Source organism: Giraffa tippelskirchi, chromosome 2 (genome assembly GCF_054371585.1).
Source record: "Giraffa tippelskirchi isolate mGirTip1 chromosome 2, T2T-mGirTip1v1.2.pri, whole genome shotgun sequence".
In the NCBI taxonomy this organism is placed as follows: Eukaryota; Metazoa; Chordata; class Mammalia; order Artiodactyla; family Giraffidae; genus Giraffa; species Giraffa tippelskirchi.
Window position 1 is genome coordinate 78,649,354 of NC_137276.1, and position 12,278 is coordinate 78,661,631.

General features: G+C 37.7%; 1 protein-coding gene across 2 annotated transcripts in view; it reads left to right on the forward strand.

Annotated features, from left to right (window-relative positions):
- The window catches only part of LOC145538024 (zinc finger protein 33B-like), an 88,507-nt gene extending 77,981 nt beyond the window's left edge, over positions 1-10,526 (forward strand). The window contains exon 7 of one of the 2 annotated variants that reach the window (XM_081569289.1): positions 8,695-10,526. In XM_081569289.1, coding sequence (XP_081425415.1) covers positions 8,695-8,810 — 116 coding nt within the window. In that variant the 3' untranslated portion in view covers positions 8,811-10,526. The remainder of the gene's footprint in view (positions 1-8,694) is intronic. The other variant, XM_081569288.1, reaches the window with a different exon arrangement.
- Positions 10,527-12,278: the final 1,752 nt, after the last annotated feature.

Here is a 12,278-nt window from a genome sequence, read left to right on the forward strand (position 1 = left end):
AATCAGATTGATTATATTCTTTGCAGCCAAAGGTGGAGAAGCTCTATACAGTCTGCAAAAACCAGACCGGGAGCAGACTGTGGCTCAGATCATGAACTGCTTATTGCCAAATTCAGACTTAAATTGAAGAAAGTAGGGAAAACCACTAGTCCATTCAGGTATGACCTAGATCAAATCCCTTATGAGTATACAGTAGAAGTGACAAATAGATTTAAGGGACTAGATCTGATAGACAGAGTGGCTGATGAACTATGGACAGAGGTTCATGACATTGTACAGGAGACAGGGATCAAGACAATCCCCATGGAAAAGAAATGCCAAAAAGCGAGATGGCTGTCTGAGGAGGCCTTACAGATAGCTGAGAAGAGAAGAGAAGCAAAAAGCAAAGGAGAAAGGGAAAGATATTCCCATCTCAATGCAGAGTTCCAAAGAATAGCAAGGAGAGATAAGAAAGCTTTCCTCAGCAATCAATGCAAAGAAATAGAGGAAAACAACAGATTGGGAAAGACTAGAGATCTCTTCAAGAAAATTAGAGATACCAAGGGAACATTTCATGCAAAGATGGGCTCGATAAAGGACAGAAATGGTATGGACCTAACAGAAGCAGAAGATATTAAGAAGAGGTGGCAAGAATACACAGAAGAACTGTACAAAAAAGATCTTCACGACCCAGATTATCACGATGGTGTGATCACTCACCTAGAGCCAGACATCCTGGAGTGTGAAGTCAAGTGGGCCCTAGAAAGCATCACTACGAACAAAGCTAGTGGAAATGATGGAATTCCAGTTGAGCTATTTCAAATCCTGAAAGATGATGCTGTGAAAGTGCTGTACTCGATATGCCAGCAAATCTGGAAAACTCAGCAGTGGCCACAGGACTGGAAAAGGTCAGTTTTCATCCCAATCCCAAAGAAAGGCAATACCAAAGAATGCTCAAACTACCACACAATTGCACTCATCTCACATGCTAGTAAAGTAATGCTCAAAATTCTCCAAGCCAGGCTTCAGCAATACGTGAACCGTGAACTTCCAGATGTTCTAGCTGGTTTTAGAAAAGGCAGAGGAACCAGAGATCAAATTGCCAATATCCGCTGGATCATCGAAAAAGCAAGAGAGTTCCAGAAAAACATCTATTTCTGCTTTATTGACTATGACAAAGCCTTTGACTATGTGGATCACAATAAACTGTGGAAAATTCTGAGAGAGATGGGGATACCAGACCATCTGACCTGTCTCTTGAGAAACCTGTATGCAGGTCAGGAAGCAACAGTTAGAACTGGACATGGAACAACAGACTGGTTCCAAATAGGAAAACGAGTACGTCAAGGCTGTATATTGTCACCCTGCTTATTTAACTTCTATGCAGAGTACATCATGAGAAATACTGGGCTCAAAGAAACACAAGCTGGAATCAAGATTGCCGGGAGAAATATCAATAACCTCAGATATGCAGATGACACCACTCTTATGGCAGAAAGTGAAGAAGAACTAAAGAGCCTCTTGATGAAGGTGAAAGAGGAGAGTGAAAATGTTGGCTTTAAAGCTCAACGTTCAGAAAACTAAGATCATGGCATCTGGTCCCATCACTTCATGGGAAATAGATGGGAAACAGTAAAAACACTGTCAGACTTTATTTTTGGGGGCTCCAAAATCACTGCTGATGGTGATTGCAGCCATGAAGTTAAAAGACGCTTACTCCTTGGAAGGAAGGTTATGGCCAACCTAGATAGCACATTTAAAAGCAGAGACATTACTTTGCCAACCAAAGTCCGTCTAGTCAAGGCTATGGTTTTTCCATTGGTCATGTATGGATGTGAGAGTTAGACGGTGAAGAAAGCTGAGTGCCGCAGAATTGATGCTTTTGAACTGTGGTGTTGGAGAAGACTCTTGAGAGTCCCTTGGACTGCAAGGAGATCCAATCACTCCATCCTAAAGGAGATCAGTCCTGGGTGTTCATTGGAAGGACTGATGTTGAAGCTGACTCCAGTGCTTTGGCCACCTCATGCGAAGAGTTAACTCATTGGAAAAGACCCTAATGCTGGGTAGGATTGGGGGCAGGAGGAGAAGGGGACGATAGAGGATGAGATGGTTGGATGGCATCACTGACTCAATGGACATGGATTTGGGTAAACTCCGGGAGTTGGTGATGGACAGGGAGGCCTGGCCCGCTGCAATTCATGGGGTCACAAAGAGTTGGACATGACTGAGTAACTGAACTGAACTGAAATCATGGGAAAATTTCTGAGAATTAAAAGATACAGAGAGAGGTAGATAAGTTGATAATAAAATGTACAATCTAAAAGATATAAGAGAATAATAAGGCATAATTTTTAAAGTAGCAATGGTTATGCTAACAAGTGACTTCTCACTATAAGCAATGGGCCATAAAATAATTGAATGAAGTAGTAAGTTTTGTAAAAGGAAATAGCTATCAATCTAGAACTCTACAACCACTGAAAATAGCTTTATAGAATAATGACCAAATGCATTTTTAGATAACAAATACTAAGACAGCAGAACCACACTAAAATAAATTTTACTTTTTTTTGGCCATAGGGAAAATGTACCTATATACAAGCTTGGAGTTCAATCAAGGAATTAAATACAACACAAAGAATAAATTTGTGGGTAAGCACAAATAATTGTTAACTGGATAATATAACAAGTTAATATGGAATTTAACTATAAATAACTTGAGTAAAAGCAACGGCAAATGACTTAAAAGGAATATATTGAATTAATTTTTTAAAGAAACTTTGTTATCTGGGTAGAAGGTACAAGTAAGTACCTGTGAACCTTAGACTTTGTATGTCAGGAATGTATGTTACATCTCCTGTAAAAATATGAAACCTCAAAAATTAAATATGGAATGTCAAAAATACATATGGAACATTCAGGGTTAAGAAGTAAAATTGGGAAAAAAATAATCTAGAAGAATGTACAACAGAAAAAAGAAGGGAATGGATAGGATAGATAAAATTAATAGAAAGTACTGATAGAGTAGATTGAATTTTAAATATACCAATATTAGTTATGTTAAATGTAAATTGATAGTTATCTAATAAAGTATAGAATTTGATAGATACATTTAAAAATATTATATACATTTTATTTACAGTAGACATAAAAACAGTGATATAGAATGAGTGAAATCAGAAGTCTGGAAAACATTTTACAAACACACTAATAGAAAATTAAAGTAAAATGATCTCTATTCACAGATGACATGATCTTCTAATATAGAAAAACTTAAAGTAATTCCTTGAAAACCAATTAGAACTAATAAACCGGTTCAGCATGTTTTCAGGATACATCAAAATATGAAAACTCAATTGTATTTTTACACATTTGCAATTAGCAACTCAAAGGAAATTTTTAAAAGTCATTCTATTTATATAATATCCAGAAGAATAAAATACTTAGGAATAAATTGAACAAAAGAACTGCAAAACTCGTACTTTGAAAAATACAAAACATTGTTGAAAGTTGGAAATGCCCTTTAAGTATCTGGACATAGGTCACATTCATAGGTCAGAAGGATATAATAAAGATTACAGTTGAAATAAAATAGAAAACGAGACAAAATGTAAGAAAAGTTACTTCTTTGAAAAGATCAGCAAAATGGGCAGATCTTTAGCTAGATTGACTTTTAAAAAAGAACTCATATTACTATATAACATCAGAAATGAAACTGGGGATATTGCTAATAATTTACAGAAATGATTATACAGGGGAAGTATTAGCAGTTGCATGCCAACAATCTAAATGACCTAGATCAAATGGGCAAACTGATGGATACACGCAAAACCAAAACTGACTAAAGAATAAACAGAAAGTCTGAATAGATCTGTAGCTACTAAAGAAATTAAGCCAATAATCAAAAGCCTCTCAATAAAGAAAACCCAAGATCAGATGGTTTCACTGTTGAATTCTACCAACATTTCTGAGGGAAAAAAATGACTAATTGAAAAAGACAAACTGTGAAAATAGTGAGTTGGGGGAAGAAGAGAATTGGAATGCTGGTGCATTGCTGATAGAATTGTAAAATGGTACAGGTGTTTTGGAAACCAATATGCTATTTCCTCAAAAAATGAAATGACTGGTACCATATTATGCACCTGTTGCACTTCTAGGTATATACCCAAAAGAACTAAAAGCAGGGACTCAGACACTTGCACATCACTGTTCATAGCCGCATTATTGATAACAACCAAACGAATGCAGCCCATTGACAGATAAATGAATAAACAAAATAGGGTATATACATACAGTGGAATATTATTCAGACTTTCAAAGGATGAAAATCTGACACATGCCACAACATTGATAAATCTTGAAAACATTTTGCTAAGTGAGATAAACCAGGCACAAAATGACCAAAATTGTATGATTTTATCTATACGAAATACCTAAATAAGAAAATTCATAGAATAGAATAAATGTTCCTAGGATTTGGGGGCATGGGGGAATTGAGAGTTATTGTTTAATGGGTACAGAGTTAATATTGTGATGATGAAAAGTTCTGAAAGTTGATATTTGTGATGGTTGCACAATACTCCGTGCTCAAAATCACTGAATTGTATGATTAAATATGGTTAAAATGCTAAATCTAATATTATATATATTTTACCATAACGAAAAAAAAAAACCCAATCAGAATAACATCAGAAAATAGACTAAATAAAATGATGCGGAGGCCTGTGGGACAAAAACAAAAGATCTATTATTTGTATAGCTGGAGTCCCATATGAAGATAAATGTATGTCTGAAAAATATTTGAAGAAGTGGAATTTGAAAATTTCTCAAATTTGGCAGAAATCGGAAGTCTACAGAAGGAAAATAAACCGTAAGAGGATAAATGAATAGAAATCCATGCAAAGACACATCTTAATCAGCCTTCTAATAACTAATAATGAATACAAAGTTATTGAAAGAGATTAGAGGATGCTGTGTATTATCTGTAGGAAACACTGATACAAATGACACGAGATTTCTCACCTAAAAACTTGGAGGTTAGAAGTATGTGGCAAGAAATTGTTTAAGCAATTTGACAGCTGCAAATTCTGTATCTATTGAAAACATGCTTTGGGAATGAAGGAGAAATATTTTCTCTGATAAAGGAAAAGAGAGTTTGTTTCAAGGTGACCTACTTCAATCAATGGCTACAGGGTTGTTGTGTTTTTTTTTTCCAAGGAAATGATAACAGGAGTCTTGGAAATTCTGAAAAGAAACAAGGGAATGGTTAAAAGTATGAGTAAGTATCCTCATATGTTTCTTAAATCACATTTCATATTGGAAACAAAAATGTGGTACTCAGTATATAGAGAGAAAATTCTAAGAGCAATTATATTTCAAAAGTGAAGTCTGCAAAGAACATACACAGTATAGTCATCCTTTGGTGTCCATGGGGCTTTGGTTCCAGGAGCCTGAGTGTTGGCTGAATTCATGGATGTGAAACCCAGGGATATGGTGGGCCAACTGTAATTTTCTATGCTTAATTTGAAGAAACCATTACCAGTAGACTATGAGCAAACACTAAGAAAATGGTACAAAAAATAGACAGTTTTTTTTTTTTTTTTTTGCCAAAGGTCACCTTTCAACACGATCTATTCTGCTGAGGTGCATCCTTTAGAATTATTCTGAGAGTTCTCAGAGATTTTAAACACTGTTGTCCCCAGTGGCACTTTATTAACTTTCCCGCCTTTCCTGTCACATTCTCTCCATTCCCTCTATTTTCCCAAGATGACCTCCAAAATAAACTGCACCTAATTCCTGGCCTCAACCTCTGCTTTTATGGGGAATCCAGCAATGTGGGAGACCTGGGTTCGATCCCTGGGTTGGGAAGATCCCCTGGAGGAGGGAATGGCAACCCATTCCAGTATTCTTGCCTGGAGAATCCCCCTGGACAGAAGGGCCTTGTGGGCTACAGTCCCTGGGGTTGCAAAGAGTCAGACACAATTGAGCAACTAAGCACAGCACAGAGCAGTACTGTTGATTCCAAAAGTGACTCTAGAAATGAGATCTTCACTTTTGGAATCTAGAACTTGTTGTTGTTCAGTCGCTCAGTCATGTTCATCTCTTCGCAACCCATGGACTGCAGGACACCAGGCTTTCCTCTCCTTCACTGTCTCCCAAAGTTTGTTAAGACTCATGCCCATTGAGTTGGTGATGCTATCTAATCATCTCATCCTCTGCTGGCCTCTTCTCTTTTTGCTTTCAATGTTTTCCAGCGTTAGGGTCTTTTCCAATGAGTTGGCTCTTCACGTCAGATGGCCAAAGTATTGGACCTTCAGCTTTAGCATCAGTCCTACCAATGAATATTCAGGGCTGATTTCCTTTAGGACTGACTGGTTTGATCTCCTTGCAGTCAAAGGGACTCTCAAGAGTCTTCTCCAGCACCACAATTTGAAGGCATCAGTTCTTTGGTGCTCAACCCTCTTTGTGGTCCAACTCTCACATCCATATAGTAGGTCACTTATTAATCAAATGACAGTGAAGGTCACATTGCTAATGGTAAGTGGTATGAGGATGATCCGTGTTATTCTATAATATCACATTTAAAACTATTCTTACATGTGGTAGATTAGGATGAGTAAGGGTAGGTGTCTTCTGCAGTAGCTCTATCTCTTAAACAAGATGGGGCAATGGTAAGTTTATGAGTTGTGGAGTTGCTGACTTTTCCGCCTTAGAAGCCTTGAAGACAGGCTCAAGTTAGCTAATTATCAACACAGGACACACAGTGAAGGATAATAGACCTCTGTAAAAGCATTCAAAATATCCTTTTATCCTGAGATACAAGCCAAGTCCTGTAAATCATGCCTGGTGTATAATTGCTATTCTGCAGGATAGCAGTATTGCAAAGACAATTACAGTGGTGTAGATCTGGTAGATTTCTTGTACAAAATTCAGAAGTCTCATAAAGGAGTGGAAAATTGAGACCTAGAATGGGGAAATTTGTAGCAATACACTTGAGGCTCTTGAACCCATAGGTTTCTTTAAACTCTTTAGGCTGGCAGAAGCGATTTCTCTTTGAAAGAGAGGAACACTGTACTATTTCCTTAGAGACTCTGCAGATACTGAACATGGCACAAATGCCTTTCAAGATGATGCTTGGCCTTCTCAAAATCTACTCTACTCATTGCCTCTATTAATGTTTAATGTAATTATTGATATGATGAATTTAGTCCTATAATTTTGTTTGTTTGACCTGTCTGTATTTTTTTTTTGTTCTTTGACCTCTTGCCTTTTTTTCCTGTTGAATTTGCTACAAATTAAAACAACTGTAGCTGATTCAGTGTTGTGTTAATTTCAAAGTGATTCAGTTACACACACACACATATATACATACACACACATATATATATACTTTTTTTAATATTCTTTTCCATTATGGTTTATCATAGGATACTAAATAGTTTTCTGTGCTATACAGTAGGACCTTGTTGTTTATCCATTCTATATATAAAAGCTTACATATGCTAACCTCAACCTCCCACTCCATCCCTTCCCGAAGCCCCTCCCTGTTGGTAGCCACAAGTCTGTTCTCTATATCCCTGGTTCTGTTTGTGTTTCATAGATAGGTTCATTTGTGTCATAATTTAGGTCCTAACATTTTTTTTTTGTTCAGCTGCTCAGTTGTGTCTGACTCTTTGCGACCCCATGGATTGCAGCATGCCAGGATTACCGATCCTTCACTATTTCCCTGAGTTTGCTCAAACTCATGTCCATTGAGTCCATGATGCTATCTAACCATCTCTTCCTCTGCTGGCCTCTTCTCTTTTTGCCTTCAGTCTTTCCCAGCATCAGGGTCTTTTCCAATGAGTTGGTTCTGTGCATCAGGTGGCCAAAGTATTGGAGCTTCAGCTTTAGCATCAGTCCTTCTATTGAATACTCAGGGTTGATTTCCTTTAGGACTGACTGGTTTGATCTCCTTGAAGTCCAAGAGACTCTCAAGAGACTTCTCCAACACCACTGTTCAAAAGCATCAATTCTTCGGCGCTCAGCCTTCTTTATGGTCCAACTCTCACATCCATACATGACTACTGGAAAAACCATAGCTTTGAGTATACAGACCTTTGTCAGCAAAGTGATGTCTCTGCTTTTTAATATACTAAGTTCTTCATAGTTTTTCTTCCAAGGAACAAGCATCTTTTAATTTCATGGCTGCCGTCACCATCTGAGTGATTTTGGAGCCCCCCAAAATAAAGTCTCTCACTGTTTCCTTTTTCCCCCCATTTATTTGCCATGAAGTGGTGGGACTGGATACCATGATCTTAGTTTTCTGAATGTTGAGTTTTAAGCCAACTTTTTCACTTTCCTCTTTCACCTTTATCAAGAGGCTCTTTAGTTCCTCTTCACTTTCTGCCATTAGGGTGGTGTCATCTGCATATCTGAGGTGATTGATATTTCTCTCAGCAGTCTTGATTCCAGCTTGTGCTTCATCCAGGCCAGCATTTCACATGATGTACTCTGCATATAAGTTAAATAAGCAGGGTGACAATATATGCTTGGACATACTGCTTTCCCAATTAAGTGATATCACATGGTATTTCTATTTCTCTTTCTCACTTACTTAGTATGATAATCTCTATTTGCATCCATGTTGCTGAAAATGGCATTATTTCATTCTTTTTTATGGCTGAGTCATATTCCATTGTCTATATACACACCACTGCTTGTTTAACTTCTATGCAGAGTACATCATGCGAAATGCTGGACTAGATGAAGCAGAAGCTGGAATCAAGATTGCCGGGAGAAATATCAATAACCTCAGATACGTAGATGACACCACTCTTAATGGCAGAAAGTGAAGAACTAAAGAGCCTCTTTTTGAAAGTGAAAGAGGAGAGTGAAAAAGTTGGCTTAAAATTCAACATTCGGAAAACTAAGATTGTGGCATCCGGTCCCATCACTTCTTGGCAAATAGATTGGGAAACAATGGAAACAGTGACAGATTTTATTTTCTTGGGCTCCAAAATCACTGCAGGTGGTGACTGCAGGCATGATATTAAAGGATGCTTGCTCCTTGGAAGAAAAGTTATGACCAACCTAGACAGCATATTAAAAAGCAAAGACATTACTTTGCCAACAAACATCCATCTAGTCAATGCTATGGTTTTTCCAGTAGTGATGTATGGATGTGAGAGTTGGATTATAAAGAAAGCTGAGTGTCAAAGAATGGATGCTTTTGAACTATGGTATTGGAGAAAACCCTTGAGAGTCTCTTGGACTGCAAGGAGATGAAACCAGTCTATCCTAAAGCAAATCATTCCTGAATATTCATTGGAAGGACCAATGCTAAAGCTGAAACTCCAATACTTTGGCCACCTGATGTGAAGAACTGACTCATTTGAAAAGACCCTGATGCTGGGAAAGATTGAAGGCAGTAGGAGAAAGGGACAACAGAAGATGAGATGGTTGGATGGCATCACTGATGCAATGGACATGAACTTGAGCAAGCTCTGGGAATTGATGATGGACAGGGAGGCCTGGCGTGCTGCAGTCCATGGAGTCGCAAAGAGTTGGACATGACTGAGTGACTGAACTGAAGTAAACTGAGCTGATATGTACCACGTTTTCTTTATCCATTCATCTGTCAATGGACGTTTAGGTCATTTCCATGTCTTGGCTATTGTGAATAGTGTTGGTATGAACATAGGGTGAACATAGGGGTGCGTGTATCTGTTTGAATTTTGTCTGGATAGATGCCCAGGAGTGGGATTGCTGTATCATATGGTAATTCTGTTTTTACTTTTCTGAGAAACCTCCATGCCATTCTCCACAGTGGCTACACCAGCTTACATTCCCACCAACAGTTTAGTAAGGTTCCCTTTTCTCTACACCCTCTCCAGTATTTGTTATTTGTAGATTTCTTAATGATGACCATTCTGACTGATGGTACCTCATTCTAGTTTTTACTTGCATATCTCTAATAATTAATGATGTTGAGCATCTTCTCATATGTCTATTGGCCATCTGTATGTCTTGTTTGGAGAAATGTCTCTTTGGATTTTCTGCCCATTTTTCAGTTGGGTTTGTTTTTGTTGTTGTTGTTAAGTTGCATGAGCTGTTTGTATTAATATATTTTAGAAATTAAGCCCTTGTTGGACACATCATTTGCAAGTATTTTTTCGCATTCTTTTTTTTTAAATTAATTTATTTTCTATTTTTAAACTTTAGAATATTGTATTTGTTTTCCCATACATTGACATGGATCCACCATGGGTGTACATGTTCCCATTCTTTTAGGTTGTTTTTTCATTTTGTTTATGGTTTCTTTTCCTGTTAAATTTGAATATTTTAAAATTTCACTTTATCTATTGGCTGTTTAGGTGTATCTCTTTTTCATTATGTAAGTAGTTTCTCTATCAGTTACAATATACATCAACTTTTCACCATCTATTTAGAGTTAATAATGTACTGTTTCTCATAAAATGTAGGAACCTTGCATATAAAAAAGTCCATTTCCAGCTCCCTGGCACTCTTCTTTTTGTTATTGTTGTTATACATACATTATAAACTCAAAATGAGAGGTGAGTTTCTTTTATTTCTGGTTGTTATAGACTGAATGTTTGTCCCCACTCCCAAATTCATTTGTTGAAACCCTACCCCAAGTGCGATGGTGTTAGCAAGTGGGACCTTTGGGAATTAATCAGCATTAGAAGAGTTCATGAGGATGGAGCCTCCTATTGTACCTCCTAGGTACAATGGGATTAGTACCTTTTAAGAGTCACCAGAGAGCTTGCTTTCTCTTCTCTGCTCTCTACTAAACGGGGATATAATGACAAGTGTGTAGTTTTTATCCCAGAAGCAGGCTATCTTCAGAACTCCACCATGCTGGCACCCTAATCTCAACCTTCCAGTCTCTGGAGCTGTGAGAAATAAGTTTCTGCTGTTTATAAGCTACCCAGGATATGATACAACTCACTACATTATTCCTAGTATATGATACCCACATATGGTACATTTCTCATGTTCACAACTGGAGAAGGAAATGACAACCCACTTCAGTATTTTTGCCTAGAGAATCCTGTGGACAGAGGAGCTTGGTGGGCTGCTGTCCATAGGGTTGCACAGAGTCGGACACAACTGAAGCGACTTAGTATGCATGCATGCATTGGAGAAGGAAATGGCAGCCCACTCCAGTATTCTTGCCTGGAGAATTCCAGGGACAGAGGAGCATGGTGGGCTGCCGTCTATGGGGTCACACAGAGTCGGACACGACTGAAGTGACTTAGCAGCAGCAGCATGTTCACAACAAGAAAAAAAACTGAACAAGCATTGAAAAATCAACAGTTTTTTTTAGGTAAGTCAGAATATTGAAGCCACATGACAGAAGCCCAGGAGGAGAAGCCCACAACTGGAGCCAGTACTTTACAGCAGCATTCCTGTAATTAATGAATTGTAGGCTAAGTTGAGAGTTAAAAATTTTGAGGGGAGGCAGTCTTTGATGAGTTTGTCCTCCAAGAACATGACCAAATTCTCACTGTGAAAATCATGGAAAAATCCCTTTGTGCTTCTGGGAGGGAGAAGGGAAAAGTAACCATTTAAAATAAGCCTTTGATTAGGGCAAACCATTTTCTCCTTAACAAGGCCTGACCTCAAGATAAAGTTAAACCAGAGCCTAACCTGAGAGAAGAGATTCATCCCAGACTCCTCTAAACTTACCATCTCACCTAAGTGTGGCAGGGGAGAACAAAATTGAGCAACACTTATTAAGGTGACACCATAGGCACACATGCTCACTAAAAGACTGAGAACTAATCATAGAACTATAAACACTTCCTTCCTCTCATACCTTATCACCATGTCAATTAACTTCCTATAGAATACCAAGAAACTGAAAGAACTAAAAGCTAAAAGAAGCTAAAATACCAACAGCTGAAAGAAATGCAAGCCTAAGATCTTATTTAACAAGGAAACATAAGGACAACAGAAGAGAGAGACAAAAAGACAGTAGAGGGAATTTTAGCCTCTGATGCACAGCTATAGCAAACAGTAAACAGAGCCTACCTCGTAGCCACATAAAATCAAACCTCTCATTAAAAGCTTATTACATCAGTTTCTTTAATTGAATACATAATTTCTTGCTTTTAAGCAAAAAATTACAAAGCATGCTAAAAGGAAAAAGGTTCAAAAGGCAAAGGATGTTTCAGAATGTGGTTCAGATATGGAAAAGATTTTGGACAGAAATTTAGAATAATTATGATTAATGTATTAAGAGCTCTTCTGGAAAAAGTGGACAGCATGTAATAACAGAAGGTTAATGTAACCAAAGG